The sequence below is a fragment of the Ranitomeya imitator genome, chromosome 5 (assembly GCF_032444005.1).
Source record: "Ranitomeya imitator isolate aRanImi1 chromosome 5, aRanImi1.pri, whole genome shotgun sequence".
Lineage (NCBI taxonomy): Eukaryota > Metazoa > Chordata > Amphibia > Anura > Dendrobatidae > Ranitomeya > Ranitomeya imitator.
Window position 1 is genome coordinate 103,363,266 of NC_091286.1, and position 18,387 is coordinate 103,381,652.

The following is an 18,387-nucleotide window of genomic DNA, read 5'->3' on the forward strand; positions in this document are numbered from 1 at the left end:
ATCCCAGTGGCAAGATGTGGAAAGTTCATAGACGCTTACCCAAAGTGACTTGCAGCTGTAACTGTAAAAGGAGGCTCTACAAAGTATTGACTATATGGGGGTGAATAGTTATGCACACAGAAGTTTTCACGTTATTTTGTTATTTTGTCCTATTTGTTATTTGCTTCACAATAAAAAGAAAACCAAATGTTCATAGTTGTAGGCATGTTCTTTACCTGAACTGATGAAAACCCTAAAAAAACCTGTGAAATTCCAGTTTGAAAGGTAGCAAAAAATCAAAAATGGCAATGGGGAGGGGGAATACTTTTGCAAGCCAGAGTATTAAATGATTATACATATGATAGACATGAGATGGATAGATAGATAGATAGATAGATAGATAGATAGATAGATAGATAGAAAGATAGATAGATAGATAGATAGATAGATATGAGCGTGATGGAGATGAGGTAGAAAGATAGATAGACATGAGATAGCATGCGTTCTTTCCACATGGGACAACAATTTTGCTATTGTTATCTTGCATGTTCACATACTCAGACAGATGTCACTATTGAGAAATACCAAATCTTTATACCTTACAAGCTGGGAACACCTTTCACATGTGAGCGGAGCACTCATTTGCTAAGGGAGTGAAACAATGGCTTTACCATCCCTCTAAGGTGGAGTAGTGCATGAATAAGTAGCTTTTACACTGCAGAAATCTCAGTATTGCCAAGGCTGTCGCTGCTCCAGTATTACACAGCCTTATTATCTCCAGACCACATACAATGGCAACCACCAATGCAGCACCTCCAGTTTATGGAGATATCTCTCCACTACCATCAGGGCTAAGAACGTTTACTTCTTTTCCGGATTTCCTTATGATACTTGAATTTGTAAGTATTAATAATAGAAAGATGTTATTTCTTTATAATGTGGGTTTAGGCTGGAAACATTCAGGTAAGAAAAGGACGTTTTCTCTTTTCTCATTCTGCTTTGATTTTACTTATGTGAATGTTGTATGTGATTTTTCAGCATGCATACCTGATCAGCATAGTACTGTAAGAACATGGGATATCATAGCATTCTTGAATTATTCCCTTTCCTTTAAAGGTGCTTTTACACATTAGTCTAAAGTTAATGAAAATAGATGATTTCAACATAAGAGCAGTTTGTCAGTAGAAATCTCACAATGAACTATCGTCTTATGAGATCAATGTCATTATTCGTTTGGAAAGTTTGTGATGCTTAAAATTTTCATCAGATAGTTACTAGCTCACAAAAGATCTTTGTCAGAACACTCCCAGAAAGATTATTATCCTCCACCCAATGTCATTGAACTAGATGGCTAGCTTTAAGGACTGTATTAGTCAATAGGTACTAAATCCCCCATACACATTTGACTAATGTCAGCCACACCTGCTGGTATCGATGGGGACTAGTGATGAGCGAATGTATTCGTTACTCGAGATTTCCTGAGCACGCTCGGGGGTCCTCCGAGTATTTTTTAGTGCTCGGAGTTTTAGTTTTTAGCGCCGCAGCTGAATGATTTACATCTGTTATCCAGCATAAGTACATGTGGGGGTTGCCTGGTTGCTAGGGAATCCCCACATGTACTTATGCTGGCTAACAGATGTAAATCATTCAGCTGCGGCGCTAAAAACTAAAACTCCGAGCACTAAAAAATACTTGGAGGACCCCCGAGCATGCTCGAGAAATCTCGAGTAACTAATATATTCGCTCATCACTAATGGGGACGATAGATGCTACTGCGCAAGTGCTGCAGTCATTTTGCTGGAGAAAAAAATTGGCTCCATCAAGACGGCGCCGACGGCACCTGCACAGTAGCATCTATCAAAAGAAGATAGATGCTACTGCATAAGCTCCTCTTCTGGTGCCATTTTGATGGGGCCAAATTCAAAATGTCCCCGGTGGCAGCGCTCATGCAGTAGTGGAACGCGATAGATGCTACAGAACAGGCACCGTTGTCAGCGCCATTTTGATGAATGTTAATTTTAATTTTGAGACCACACAATATGATATGCAGTATGTAAAATAGGGGGAAAGTCAGTGAAGGATCAGTGACCTGTCATAAGCCATGCAGATGAATATGTAAACAGAGCGCAACATAAAGCCCCTCCCACATCACCCCCCCACAGGCCGTCCCGAGACATGAGCATATCATTAACTGAAAACTACAAATAAAGATTAAACAAGAACCACAAGACGGATTTAATCAACCAATGTATCATATTAATCAGTATAACAGTGGCGACCTGACAGTGTCTGTAGTTTACTGAGCACAATCCTGCTGACAGGTTCACTTTTAAGCAGTTGATGCATTTAATGCGGTTCTCTACTTCTGACAATCTCCAGTTGGGCGCTCATTGATTACCTGCAATCTGTTGGAGAACCTGGCAGTAAGCATTCAATGGACTTACGTCTTTTTTCAACCTATGTAACTACATAACTAATTTTTGTCTGCTTCTTGGAACAATTTTTTTTAACCCCTTCACCCCCGGAGCTTTTTCTGCTTTTTCATTTTCGTTTTTCGCTCCCCTCCTTCCCAAAGCCATAACTTTTTTATTTTTCCGTCAATATGGCCATGTGAGGGCTTATTTTTTGCGGGACGAGATGTACTTTTGAACGATACCATTGGTTTTACCATGCCATGTAACAGAAAACAGGAAAAAAATTCCAAGTGTGATGAAATTGCAAAAAAAGTGCAATCTCACACTTGTTTTTTGTTTGGCTTTTTTGCTAGGTTCACCAAATGCTAAAACTGACCTGACATTATGATTCTCCAGGTCATTACGAGTTCATAGATACCAAACATGTCTAGGTTATTTTTTATCTAAGTGGTGAAAAAAATTTCCAAAGTTTGCTTAAAAAAAAAAAAAAAAAAAAAAAATTGCGCGATTTTCCGATACCCGTAGCGTCTCCAATTTTCGTGATCTGGGGTCACGTGAGGGCTTATTTTTTGTGTGCCGAGATGTCGCTTTTAATGATACCGTTTTGGTGCAGATACGTTCTTTTGATCGCCCGTTATTGCATTTTAATGCAACGTCGCGGTGAGCAAAAAAACGTAATTTTGGCGTTTTGATTTTTTTTCTCGCTACGACATTTAGCGGTCAGGTTAATCCTTTGCTTTTATTGATAGATCGGGCGATTCTGAACGCGGCGATACCAAATATGTGTATGTTTGATTTTTTTTTTAATTGTTTTATTTTGATTGGGGCGAAAGGGGGGTGATTTGAACTTTTATATATTTTTCATTTTTTTTATATTTTTAATCACTTTTTTTTTAAATTTTGGCATGCTTCGATAGCCTCCATAGGAGGCTAGAAGCATGCATAACTCGATCGCCTCTGCTACATAGAGGTGAAGTACAGATCACCTCTATGTAGCAGAAATGCAGGGTTGCTTTGAACGCCGACCACAGGGTGGCGCTCAAAGCAATCGGCCATCAACAACCATAGAGGTCTCAAGGAGACCTCTGGTTGTTATGGCGATGCACTGCCGACCCCCGATCATGTGACGGGGGTCAGCAGTGCGAGCATTTCCGGCCGCGCGGCCGGGAACGCTAGTTAAATGCCGCTGTTGCGCGAACATGTCAGCTGTACAAAACAGCTGACATGTTGCGGCTTTGAGGTGGGCTCACCGCCGGAGCCCACCTCAAAGCAGGGGATCTGCCAGCTGACATACTTATCCGTCAGCTGGCAGAAAGGGGTTAACTTGAATGTATTTGTGGCTAAAAGTCATTCTTGTTTTGCTGCACCTTTAACTTTGATGCGATCAGTATTTATAAATCAGCTAATAGGAGCTCTGAAAAGACAGATAAATAAGTTAGAAACTTGCTCATTGGATCGTCAGAATGAGCTCACTGAGGGATTTTCAATTGACCAATTCTGCAGCCAGCGATAGACAGTGCAACAGAGAGGCTAAAGATGGCAGATGGTGCAATATTTTAAGTTAAACAGCAATACAAAACTTATTTTCAGCCCAAAATACATGTATTTAAGGTGAACAAACTTGCATTACACAGTACTCATTCAAATCAATAGATTGGTTGAGGCGGGACAGGAGAGGTGCTCTTTGTAGCCAATTTCTGTTTTAGCCAATTTCTAAATGGGAGACTCCTCTCATATGAACTTATAAATCCCTAATAAGGTCTAAAAGAATATATTTTTTTGTAAACAAGATAACCCCTTTAATAAATTATGGTCTATCATTTGGAACCAATGCAGAGATCCACCAAGAAGCCAACTTTTATGTGCATTTTGTAATAGGCATTGTTGTAGTTTATCTGGAGCTGGCAGCTTAACTGGGGACACGCCTGATTATTCCCACAAAGTTCTCAAAACCAGTTAATCAGGGAACCTGTTATATGTTAAACGAATTCCAAACCTTTCCACCAAGCAAACTTGCCTTGCATAGCAAGATAAAAAAAGTAAATGTATGCAGCATATAAATCTCTTTTAGTTAGAAAATCTTCAAGGTATGTTGTGTTCTCGTTACTGTAATTTTCTTCATTATTATTCCTCACTTCAAAGACTGAACAATGCAATTTGAGGAGAAAGCGACTACCACAACCAACCTCTAAGGGTACCGTCACACAGTGGCACTTTGATCGCTAGGACGGCACGATCCGTGACGTTCCAGCGATATCCTTACGATCTCGCTGTGTCTGACACGCTACTGCGATCAGGGACCCCGCTGAGAATCGTACGTCGTAGCAGATCGTTTGAAACTTTATTTCGTCGCTGGATCTCCCGCTGACATCGCTGGATTGGCATGTGTGACACCGATTCAGCGATGTCTTCACTGGTAACCAGGGTAAACATCGGGTTACTAAGCGCAGGGCCGTGATTAGTAACCCGATATTTACCTTGGTTACCAGCGTAAACATAAAAAAAACACACACTACATACTTACCTTCCGTGTCTGTCCTCCGGCGCTGTGCTTCTCTGCACTGGCTGTGAGCGCCGGCCAGCCGGAAAGCACAGCGGTGACGTCACCGCTCTGCTTTCCGGCTGACCGGCGCTGACAGTGCAGGAAAGCACAGCGCCGGAGGACAGACACGGAAGGTAAGTATGTAGTGTTTGTTTTTTTTACGTTTACGCTGGTAACCAGGGTAAACTTCGGGTTACTAAGCGCGGCCCTGCGCTTAGTAACCCGATGTTTACCCTGGTTACCCAGGGACTTCGGGATCGTTGGTCGCTGGAGAGCTGTCTGTGTGACAGCTCTCCAGCGACCAAACAGCGACACTGCAGCGATCGACATCGTTGTCGTATCGCTGCAGCGTCGTTTCAGTGTGACGGCACCCTAACTGTGTTGTGTAGGGGAGGTCACCGTGGTAGGGCGAATGTAATAGTGCTCAGTTCTCTTCAGAGGACAATAGCACAACTGGTCACTTTTACATAAAAAAGTTGCCCAATACTTTTATTTTAATCTTTAATCCCTTTTTTATTTATTGTAACAATCTAATCTCTCTAATCTCTTTTCTAATATACTTTAAGTAAGCATTCCCTATTGTTCCCTCTAACTGCGTTATTATTTTTTTTCCTATGACCTATTTGATGACGCTTTGGTTGAGAACCTCCAGTCCATCCAGGCATACTAAAGCAAGACTGCATCAGGAAGCAGAAACCTGCTCCGCCATCACAAGTGATGTCACTTGTGTTGGTGCAGCTGGTCTCTACTAAGCATGTTTTTTCCTTACAATGCACAATGACAGTGCACTCTTTTGAAGGCTCATCACTTCTTCTCAGAGCCGGTGAGAGAGTGCACTGTTACTGTGTACTAAAAAAAATATTGTACAGTGACAAGATCATACTGTTATACATCGAAATCAACAACTGACTCAAAGCAGAGCAGGGAAAAGTCCACCCCTGAAACGGATGGCACACATGACTCTTCATTTTCAGTCTCTGCATCCTGATGAAGTTTCTTTTGAATATCCCATTATATACTGAGGGTTCTCAAATGAAGTTTCATAAAACAGGAAGTAGTAAAAAAAATAAAAAAGTTAGATGGCGTAATGAGGAAATGGTAGGGAATTTTAGGATTAAGATATGTGTTAGTTTTGGACCACTTCTTTAACTTTAATGGGCCTTGGATGATGTAAGAGAAAATCTCTCACCGTATTCTTATTTGAACAGTTTCACTCCTCCACACTCGGTACTGTGTCCCAACCCGGTCTCTTGGCATAACCGTAGATTTGACTGCTGTCTTCACATTCCATGTCCCAATAAAAAAGCAAAGAATCCACACCATTGCAACAAGGGTTTACTGCGCCTCACACTCACCACAGCCACGTACCATAAACACCCCAAAAGGATCGGGTGCTCAATCTGAAAAAAGTATACAGGAAAATTCCAATGAAAGAAGAAAACTGAGAGCACTCACCATCCTAAAAATAGTCCTTTATTGCAATGGAACAATCTTCAGCAGGGGAGAATGTGAATTGTGACAGACAACGGCAATTTCGCGGCCGAGTCCTATGGAAGCGCAGCAGCGTGAAACAGTCGTCGACGCTGTCACAAGTCACATTCTCCCTTGCTGAAGTTTCTTCCGTTGCAATAAAGGACTTTTTTTTAGGACGGTGAGTGCTCTCAGTTTTCTTCTTTCATTGGAATTTTCACATTCCATATGATCAGGAAGATGGAGGATCAGTGGCTACTGATGGCTGAAGCGGTCAATTGATGTGGCTTTCCCCAAAAGTTAATGCCAGCAGACCACTGACGGACACAATATCGAATGTATAAGAGCAGACATTCAGTTAACAGTTAAAGTAGTTGGCAATTCTATTTAGAAATTATTATTCAAGTGTACAGTACAGACCAAAAGTTTGGACACACCTTTTCATTTAAAGATTTTTCTGCATTTTCATGACTATGAAAATTGTACATTCACACTGAAGGCATCAAAACTATGAATTAACACATGTGGAATTATATACTTAACAAAAAAGTGTGAAACAACTGAAATTATGTCTTATATTCTAGGTTCTTCAAAACCTTTTTCTTTGATGACTGTTTTGCACACTCTTGGCATTCTCTTGATGAGCTTCAAGATGTAGTCACCAGGAATGGTTTTCCAACAATCTTGAAGGAGTTCCCAGAGATGCTTAGCACTTGTTGGCCCTTTTGCCTTCACTCTGCGGTCAAACTCACCCCAGACCATTTTGTTTGGGTTCAGGTCTGGTGAGTGTGGAGGCCAGGTCATCTGGCGTAGTACCCCATCACTCTCCTTCTTGGTTAAATAGCCCTTACACATCCTGGAGGTGTGTTTGGGGTAATTATCCTGTTGAAAAATAAATGATGGTCCAACTAAATGCAAACCGGATAGAATAGCATGCCGCGGCAAGATGCTGTGGTAGCCATGCTGGGTCAGTATGCCTTCAATTTTGAAAAAATCCCCAGTAGTGTCAGCAGCAAAGAACCCACACACCATCACACCTCCTCTTCCATTCTTCACGGTGGGAACCAGGCATGTAGAGTCCATCCATTCACCTTTTCTGCGTCGCACAAAGACACGGTGGTTGGAACCAAAGATCTCAAATTTGGACTCCTCAGACCAAAGCACAGATTTCTACTGGTCTAATGTCCATTCCTTGTGTTCTTTAGCCCAAACAAGTCTCTTCTGCTTGTTGCCTGTCCTTAGCAGTGGATTCCTAGCAGCTCTTTTACCATGAAGGCCTGCTGCACAAAGTCTTCTCTTAACAGTTGTTGTAGAGATGTGTCTGCTGCTAGAACTCTGTATGCCATTCACCTGGTCTCTAATCTGAGCTTCTGTTAAACTGCAATTTCTGAGGCTGGTGACTCGGATAAACTTATCCTCAGAAGCAGAGGTGACTCTTGGTCTTCCTTTCCTGGGACGGTCCTCATGTGACCCAGTTTCTTTGTAGCGCTTGATGGTTTTTGCCACTGCACTTTGGGACACTTTCAAAGTTTGCCCAATTTTTCGGACGGACTGACCTTCATTTCTTAACCCCTTTCTGACCTCGGACGTGATAGTACGTCCGAGGTCAGATCCCCTGCTTTGATGCAGGGCTCCGCGGTGAGCCCGCATCAAAGCCGGGACATGTCAGCTGTTTTGAACAGCTGACATGTGCCCGTAATAGGCGCGGGCAGAATCGCGATCTGCCCGCACCTATTAACTAGTTAAATGCCGCTGTCAAACGCAGACAGCGGCATTTAACTACCGCTTCCGGCCGGGCGGCCAGAAATGACATCATCGCCGACCCCGTCACATGATCGGGGGTCGGCGATGCGTCTCCATTGTAACCATAGAGGTCCTAGAGACCTCTATGGTTACAGATCATCGGTAGCTGTGAGCGCCACCCTGTGGTCGGCGCTCACAGCACACCTCCATTTCTGCTACATAGCAGCGATCAGTAGATCGCTGCTATGTAGCAGAGGCGATCGAGTTGTGCATGCTTCTAGCCTCCCATGGAGGCTATTGAAGCATGACAAAAGTAAAAAAAAAAGTTGAAAAAAATGTTAAAAAAATAAAAAAAATATAAAAGCTTAAATCACCCCCATTTCGCCCCAATCAAAATAAATCAATAAAAAAAAAATAAAATCTACACATATTTGGTATCGCCGCGCTCAGAATCGCCCGATCTATCAACTAAAAAAAAGCATTAACCTGATCGCTAAACAGCGTAGCGGGAAAAAAATGTGAAACGCCAGAATTACATTTTTTTGGTCGCCGCGACATTGCATTAAAATGCAATAACGGGCGATCAAAAGAACATATCTCCACCGAAATGCTATCATTAAAAACGTCATCTCGGCATGCAAAAAATAAGCCCTCAACCGACCCCAGATCACGAAAAATGGAGACGCTACGAGTATCGGAAAATGGCGCAATTTTTTTTTTTTTAGCAAAGTTTGGAATTTTTTTTCACCACTTAGGTAAAAAATAACCTAGTCATGTTTGGTGTCTATGAACTCGTACTGACCTGGAGAATCATAATATCAGGTCATTTTTAGCATGTAGTGAACCTAGCAAAAAAGCCAAACGAAAAACAAGTGTGGGACTGCACTTTTTTTGCAATTTCACCCCACTTGGAATTTTTTTCCCGTTTTCTAGTACACAACATGCTAAAACCAATGATGTCATTCAAAAGTACAACTCGTTCTGCAAAAAATAAGCCCTCACATGGCCAAATTGACGGAAAAATAAAAAAGTTATGGCTCTGGGAAGGATGGGAGCGAAAAACGAACACGGAAAAACAAAAAATCCCAAGGTCATGAAGGGGTTAAAGTAATGATCACGACTCGTTTTTTTTTACTTAGCTGCTATTTTCTTGCCATAATACAAATTCTAACAGTCTATTCAGTAGGACTATCAGCTGTGTATCCACCAGACTTCTGCACAACACAAATGATGGTCCCAACCCCATTTATAAGGCAAGAAATCCCACTCATTAAACCTGACAGGGCACACCTGTGAATTGAAAACCATTCCCGTGACTACCTCTTGAAGCTCATCAAGAGAATGCCAAGAGTGTGTAAAGCAGTTATCAAAGCAAAAGGTGGCTACTTTGAAGAACCTAAAATATAAGACATAATTTCAGTTGTTTCACACTTTTTTGTTAAGTATATAATTCCACATGTGTTAATTCATATTTTTGATGCCTTCAGTGTGAATGTACAATTTTATAGTCATGAAAATACAGAAAAATCTTTAAATGAGAAGGTGTGTCCAAACTTTTGGTCTGTACTGTATATTTCTCAGGATTTACAGTATCATACTACTTTATGTGTTTCCTAAAAGTACAAAGTTCTAGTTCCTTTTTTGCTGGTTATTCTCAATAAAACTGAAAAGATGGAAGTTTAGCCACTTCCTCCCTTGCTCATGTAGCTGGACAATACTTTCCATCATTGACCAAATTTTAGCTTGTTACAAAAAGTGGTAGTAAATGGTCTGTGTTGTGAATTCCGTGGTCAGGCTCCCTCCTGTGGTCACGAGTGGTACTGCGGCTTCTGGGTTTCCTTCCTCAGGTGATGAGGTGAGTTCGTTAAGTGCTGTTCTATTTAACTCCACCTAGTGCCTTGCTTATTGCCTCCAGTCAATGTTCCTGTGTTGGTCTTGTTCCCTCCTGGATTGTTCCTGTGGCCTGTCTTACCTGCATAAGTTAAGTTTTGCTGGTTTCACTTTTGTTTACTATTTTCTGTCCAGCTTGTGTTTTGTCTATTGTGCTTGCTGGAAGCTCTGGGACGCAGAGGGGGTACCTCCGTGCCGTTAGTCGGTATGGAGGGTCTTTTTGCGTTCTCTGCGTGGTTGTTTGTAGGGTTTTGTGTTGACCGCAAAGCTATCTTTCCTATCTTCAGTCTGTTTAGTCAGTTGGGCCTCACTTTGCTAAAATCTATTTCATCACTGTGTTTGTGTTTTCATCTCAACTCACAGTCATTATATGTGGGGGGCTGCCTTTTCCTTTGGGGATTTTCTCTGAGGCAAGGTAGGCTTATTTTCCTCTCTTAGGGCTAGTTAGTTTCTCAGGCTGTGCTCGAGGCGCCTAGGCCTTGGATAGGAGCGCTCCACGGCTGCCTTTAGTGTGGTACGATAGGATTAGGGATTGCGGTCAGCAGAGTTCCCACGTCTCAGAGCTCGTCATATGTTATTGCTAACTGTCAGGTCACTTTGTGTGCTCTTAACCACTAGACCCATTGTGGTTTTGAATCACCAGATCAGAACAGGTCTGTTTAGAAAAGCTGTGGTTTGTCAGGTCCATCTGGTAAATGACATTGCTGGTCTTGAGGTAGGTGCTGAGACACTGATTTCAGAGATTATCTCCCTGTTGTCCAAGTGGTCTGACCACGCCCCCTCCTCTGATAAGCAGCTTATTATTAATTGACAATGTACACAGAAAGCTGTGGTGTAGGCGGGATTTAACTTTCTGAGCTCTCTACATGCTACATCTAAAAATTCTGATTGTGCCAGAATGACTGCACTCAGTAAATTAAGTGATACATCATTGTAATCAGGGTTTGTTTTCCTTCATTATGCTACTCTCAGATGAGGTAGCAAAATTCTGGTGACAGATTCCCTCTAAATTGAACCCTGAAAAATTCAGTTGTACTGTATTTAACTGCACAATGTTAGGGTGTGAGAAGTTGTAGAGGACCTGACATAGGCAGCGGGACAACCATCAGAGTGACTGGATGACAGGGAAATGAACATGTTTATGAGAAATTAACTTCACATACAGATATTTAATATTAGAATTCACACAAAGTCTGTTTTTTTTTGTATTTTTTCACTATTTTATTTGTCTAACTAATATCCATATTTTATACAAATATGGATAAGGAAATGGAAGGACAGATTTTCCATGTGTAGGTGTAGCCCTCAGTTATGGGAGATGTCGTCATGGTGGGATCAGTTGTCTCTATGAAGCTATTATAATCTATCAAACAACCAATACTGTTATGCAGTGATTTAATGCCCTTTTTCAATTCACGGGAACCTGTTTGTCCCATGTGAGACGAGATCACCACCTTTCAGCCCTGATACACTTGATTCTAATATGCTGTACATGGGCCCCCAATCCGGCATGCAACAAAAGAAAAACACCTTTTATGATACTCATCTATGGGGTGGTCCGGTCCTATGGGTATCGCTGTCTTGGTCCGGTGGCTCTTCTCTTCTTGTAATGCTGTGCTCCTTCCTGCTTCGTGTGAATCACACGCCCTATGTCATCCACACAATGTACTCAGCATAGTTCTACTGGACAGGCGTACTTTGCTCTGCGCATGCACCAGGAAACGTCACAGAGACCCCAGCACATGCGCACTGCACTACTTTTCACTGCCTTGGTCAGGGCAGAGAAGTACGCTTCCGCAGCAGCACGATGGCTTGGACACTGTGTGGATGATGTAGGACATGTCATCCACAAAAAACAGAAGAGAGGTGGATGGCAATCACAAGAAGAAGGGAGGCACAGAACTGAGACAGCAACGCAATCGGACCTGACCACCCCATAAGAGAGTTTAATAAAAGGTAGTTTCTTGTCTAGCAGGCTGGACTGGAGGCTTATATACAACATATTAGAATGTTGTGTATCAGGGCTGAAAGGTGATGGCGGCCGAATCGTAAATGGAACTAACCTGGTGACAGGCTCCCTTTAAAGGCATTTAAGGTAAAATTGTGATTAATTGTATTGGAAGTGGTGAGTTTAACAGGATTTTACTCATGGGAGAAGCCATAAGCATGCTTGGCATTTTGATCTATTGGTTCCCGAGAAGGAAGTACTGTGCTGATGATTGATGGCACAATAAAATTTCTTTAATATGAGATGAAACTAGTAATACTGGTACGAGAAGCATAACATTTTATAGAGAATGAAATCAAGCTTTGTTTGATATTATAGATATTTATACAATTAAAAAGTACCTATGACATTTAAAGGGAACCTGTCACCTGAATTTGGCGGGACTGGTTTTGGGTCATATGGGTAGAGTTTTCGGGTGTTTGATTTACCCTTTCCTTGCCTTGTACAGGCGTGTACTATGGAGGACAGAGAATGTACTTCAAACCAATATTTCGTCCAGCATGCAGCCAGCGGGTAAGGAGAGGGTGAATCAAACACCCGAAAACTCCGCCCATATGACCCAAAACCGGTCCCGCCAAATTCAGGTGACAGGTTCCCTTTAATTTAAATGACAGATACAATCTAACGTGTCGTAGATTGTTGGTGGTCTCGGTCACTCAAAAAGTCACTCTGCTGGCAAAACCTCAGGCTGATATGCTAAGCGGTATACAGAGTCAATAAAAAGTCTATGAGCACAAACTTCACTTGATTAAAATGCTCACCCTATATACCACAAAGATCATTTAATTATGTATTTCACTCACTTGTATAGTATCATCATATTTCACGGGGGGAGGGGGGTATGAATTCACTGACAGGTTTCCTTTAACAATTTTCAGCCCCTATTGCATACAGTCTGTTTGCATTGAACTCCTGCCATTTGGCAGATAAAGGTTCACAGAATGTGACTCTGCTGAATTTTTGTCTTCCTTAAAATGATTTTTAAAAATAGGCAATAGTATTTTACATTTTAACAAACATATTTTTCATGCCTTTTTAAGAGTGGACCTTTGCAATGATAAGTACTCTTAAATTTTCCATTCACAAATCCCATTAATATTTTATTAGTTGTTCACAATACCTGTAAAACATCTTTACACTCCTAACAGTTTTTCACTGCTACCATAAATGTCCAGTAAAAATTAATTATGTGACATTCATTAACAACTATTCATTATCTTCTATTATTACTGAACGTTTGGCGCCTGAGGCAGGTGCCTATATTGTGAAACTAAAGGCTGTCGATGTAGTCTCTTAATCATTACTTTCTAAATCTTCCTATTATTGTGTCGTCCAGAAACTGATTATATACTTCCTTTGCAAGTGTGTAACTTCTTTAATGTTCAAAACACAGGGCAGATATTATCACCATTCACATCATTCCCTGTCCCCAAGGGCTCACAACAATCTTAATTAAAAAATATGCATAAAATGAAGATGTAAAAAATCCAATTGGAATTTCAAATATAGAATTGTTCTTTGCAACTTACAAAATAAGATACACACATTGCATTACTTGTATGTTGCATCATACTGATAATGAATTACAGATTGTATTAAATTCCACAGCTGTATTCACAATTGTACAGGCTTTATGGGCAGAGATCTTCCCATCCTTAAAAAACTTTAATGCTTTTTTTCTTGAATCAACTCTGAACTCATCGTAACATCATATGAGAAGACCACTTTGAGAGGAGCTGCTTAGGATAAGAAAAACATGGCTGTTATTTTCAATTTCACACACAATCTGTGGACAAATATGGTTCTGAAAGAAAGCAGCCATATATTTTGCTAATTAGAAGACCCATTGGACCAAATTTTGGGGAGGAAAATAGGAAAAAAAAATTTTTTATAAAATGGTGGTGCGTCACATAGTTTGCTTACCGGGGAAGGCGGCTTAGGTGGAGTGGGGTCCCAGGAGGTAGGATCACTTCTGCAGGAAACTGGCAACGGCAGGAATGAGGCGATGCTTCAGGGCCCAGGCTGTGAGGAGGGGTGGTGTTTGGGCAAGAGCTCAAACTGAGAATGCGTCTCCTCCGGTGGCCATTTTCCACCTCAGTGAAAAAAATGGGAAGTGAGGGGACTCCGGACATTTTCTGAAAGCCTGGGCCCTGCTGCAGCCACGCACCACTGAACGCCACCTCCTCCAAGCTTGGGACCCGCAGTATCGCCCTACTCCTAACACCCCCGCCAGCTTCCTCCAGCAGCAACCCTGCCTCCTGGGACTCCACCCCAGTGTAGCCACCCCTGTTAAGCTACATGTGGATTATAAGATGCACCACCAATTCCCCTCCCAAATTGGGCCAACAAAAGTGTGTTTTATAATACAAAAGATATGGTCTTTCTAATTCTGGACAACCTCGCCAATGTTTGTGCAGAGCTTTGATTTGCATTATAGCAAATGCAATTCTTATATCAGGAATATATAGTACTCTGATACATGAAAAACATGTCAGTGTGCTATAGTAACCCAGCTAAGGCTACGTTCACATTTGCATTGTTGGGCGCAGGGTCGGCGACACAACCAACAATGCATATACACAACGAAGCGTTTTGTGACGCATGCGTTGTCATAAGATAGTAAAGATCAGGAAATTTGGCGCAGGGAAAACGCTACAAGTAGCGTCGTCTGCGCCCTGTCTTGTGCGTCAAAATGACGCATGCGTCGTAAAACGCATTACAACGCATACCGGCGCATGTCCATGCGCCCCCCATGTTAAAGATAGGGGCGCATGACGCATGCATCGGTATCCGTCGCCAACGCTGCGCCCAACAACGCAAATGTGAACGTAGCCTAAGGAATGTGAAATGGTTGACTTTCTCTAGTGACAAATATTTTAATATAAAAAGCATATAAGATAATTCTGTAAATTCACCAAGGTAAATTCTATACAATGAAGATGAGTAAATTGATTCAAAGCAAGTTGAATTTATGGAGAATTTTAAGACCAATTGAAACAATTAGCAATTCATGCAAACTGCCAAAACATGCCTGCTTCCATCTTACACATTGCTGAATATTGCATCAGCCACAGAAGGCTCACATATTGCCTTGCAGCTCTCACATCACATGGTATAGCAAAGCCAATCATGACGGACTATCATAGCCTGTATGAAAGCTGAAGCAAAGAATGCAACAGCCATTTCAGGGTGATTTAGGAACGTGAGAGAATGTCAGAGCTCACAACTCAGTAATAGAGACAGTAATGTGTTGTATATAAAGAGAGAGGTAGGAAAGGTGCCAGCAGAAGTGACAGTGTGATTGATCAGTGATATGGTGGAGGTGGTATTTCTCCTGCTGCATTTGATTCTTAATGCACTAGAAATCAGCAGCAAGGCAGCACAATATTTTATACAGAAGCAAAAAACTAAAAATCTGTGTAAATCAGAGACAGTATGCTTGCTTGCTGCAAGTAACAATACCAAGTTTTCTCACTTCTTGTGCAATCCTTTTTGTGAAAGGGGTATAATTTTTTTTTATAGAAAAACAAGTTCCTCAAATCTCAGACATTTTACTGCAACTGTCTACCTCAAATGTATGCATATCACATACAATTTTTTTGTGCATCTGTTTTCTAGCCAAATTTTACATCTGCTGGCTTTTTGGACGTGTACCTACCTAGCATTTTTTATTTTTTGGGAAGGGGGGTATGTCTTGTAAGTTTGAAATTAAAAAGAGAAGAAATGTAACTGTCCATGTCAGCTTTTGCACACCGGTTTTACTTGTTCACTTTGACAAGGATATAATCCACACCCACAGAGGCATGTAAATTTTTTTGCACCCTTGTCAAAATTACTGATATTGTGAACAGTTAAGCAAGTTGATGAAATGATCTCTAATAGGGCTAAAGTTAAAGATGACACATTTATTTAGTATTACATGATGTAACTTTTTACATTTTAAAAATTACAAAAAGGAAAATTGGCAGATGCAAAATTTTGGGCACCCTGAATGGTTAGTACCCTAGTAGCACCACCTTTTGCAAATATCACAGCTTGTAAATGCTTTTTGCAGCCAGCCAAGAGTTTTTCAATAATTTAGAGATTTTCATTAATACTCCGTTGGAAAATTCTCCCAGTTCTGTGAGATTTCTTGGTCGTCTTGCAAGTACTGCTATTTTGAGATCTAGCCACAGATTTTTGATGATGTTCAGAACAGGGGACTGTGAGGAACATTATAAAATCTTCAATTTGTACCTTTTCAGGCAGTTTATTGTGGATTTTCATGAGTGTTTAGGAACATTATCCATTTGTAGAAGCCATCTTCTTTTCAACGTCAACTTTTTTTTACAGATGTAGTTATGTCTTCGCTCCATCCGTGAAATGTTTCCCGTGCCAATGGCTGCAATACAACCCCAAAGCATGATTGATCAACCACCATGCTTAATGGCTGGCAAGATGTTTTTTCTTGAAATTCTGTGCCCTTTTTTCTCCACACAAACCTTTGATCATTGTGGCCAAAGAGTTCTATTTTAACTTCATTGGTACACATGACTTGTTTCCAAAATGTATTAGGCTTGTTTAGATTTTTTCTTGCATACTTATGATGCTGAATTTTATGGTGAGGATGCAGGAGAGATTTTCTTCTGATGCCTCTTCCATGAAGGCCATATTTGTGTAGGTGTCTCTGAATAGTAGAACAATGTACCACAACTCCATAATCTGCTAAATCTTTTTGAAGGTTTTTTGCAGTCAAGCTGTGGTTCTTATTTGCCTTCCTAGCAATCCTACGAACAGCTCTCAATAAATTTTTGCTTGGTCCCCCAGACCTTATCTTGACCTCCACTGTTCTTTTTAACTTAATTACATTTCAAACTGAGAAAAGGGCAACTAGAAAACACTTTGCTATCATCATATAGCCTGTTAGGAGTCGAGTTTCCTCTGCTGCACAGGGGGAATCTCGATCCGTGTCTGCTGCGGTCTCCCATTCTGCTTCGGCCGCAGTGGGCGTTGCTCAGCGGAGGCGTCGCTCCCAGCGTCTTGCTGGGACTGATTCTGTGCAAAGGGTTACTGCTGCCTTTTCTGGCTCTCCTGTTGTACCCTGCACTGATCTGCGGCGAGCGGGCTTCTCTGGGACTAATTCCTTATTTGCACACACTGAGCATGCCCAGGGCAAGATCTCCCGTTGGAGATCGAGGGTCACATGCTCAGGTACTGCAGCACATCCCATTGGTCCTTTTGGCAGGTCCTGAAAGGACAAAACTTCTGTAGCTGTTTCCTGTGCTGCAGCTATATAAACTGCGCATGACCGCACGGCCATGCGCTAGTATTGTCTTGATATTATGTGTGTGTGTAGATGGATGTATGCCGATGGATGAAAGCTCCTAAGTATCCCTCCCTAGAGTTGTTGACTGCTCGCGGATGATGGTAGCTATCTAGCGCCCGACTAGCCATCTGCACGTAACACACATCACAGCGTCCTGTTGCTGTGCCCGCCAGTACGGTGCCGTGCGCTTCCTCTGCGCTTTCCTTACCCAAGCCTGGGTGGTTAGTGGCGTCCGTCAGTGCGGCACCGCACGCACTCTCGTGCCTATAGATTCTATTTTATAAGATTCCTTACACACCCAGTTGTGGTGTTGTGCCAGCATGTGTCTAATCGGACTTCAATCCTGTGTAGGGGTTGAGTTCGCTGACTTCTTGCTCGCGCTCTATGTGCGGTACTGCAGTCCTGTGACGCAACAGGATCGCTTCCTTCACGCAGGGTGAAGTTAACCCATGTGTGTATACTTAGTACCGCCATATAGTCCGTCTTACTAGCAGCAGGGTCTTTTACCTGCACGGTGGACCTCGGACTGCGAACGCACCTACTTTCATATCATCTATACTTGGTGCGTTCCGCCGGTCATTAACATAGCCTTCTCTTGCTTTGTGCATTATACTAACTAAATATACTAATATTAGTTTTCAAGATGTTCTTTCTCAGACGTCTTCCTTGCTGCATTCAGATAATATTCCCAGTCTGTTAATCTGTCAGAGGTTTTATTCCCCCTTAAGTGTTTTAAGCACAATATAGGAACTATGAAAATATATTTTTAAAGGTGTTTCTGCACGTACTATATCACTTTATGTGACTGCTGATTACCGAATCATGAGTTTGAAAGGGTCGCTGCTGGAGGGGGCAAGTTTGAAGCGTTGATGCAGGCCACAGGCTGGGATGAGGGGGTGTTCAGATGTGCGGCGCGCCACTGCGGGTGTACGATGCTGCAGGGGCTCTGCCGACATTTTGTGAAAGCCCAGAGCCCCCGCACTTACATGGTTTACTATGTGGTGGACTCCAGGAAAATGGTTGCTGGGGGTGGCGC

At 41.9% G+C, this 18,387-nt stretch overlaps 1 protein-coding gene across 1 annotated transcript in view; it reads left to right on the forward strand.

Annotated features, from left to right (window-relative positions):
- The first annotated feature begins 696 nt into the window (after positions 1 to 696).
- Positions 697 to 18,387, forward strand: part of MAL (mal, T cell differentiation protein) — a 75,035-nt gene continuing 57,344 nt past the window's right edge. The window contains exon 1 of the mRNA XM_069768998.1: positions 697 to 878. Within this exon, the coding sequence (XP_069625099.1) occupies positions 771 to 878 (108 nt within the window). The 5' untranslated portion in view covers positions 697 to 770. The remainder of the gene's footprint in view (positions 879 to 18,387) is intronic.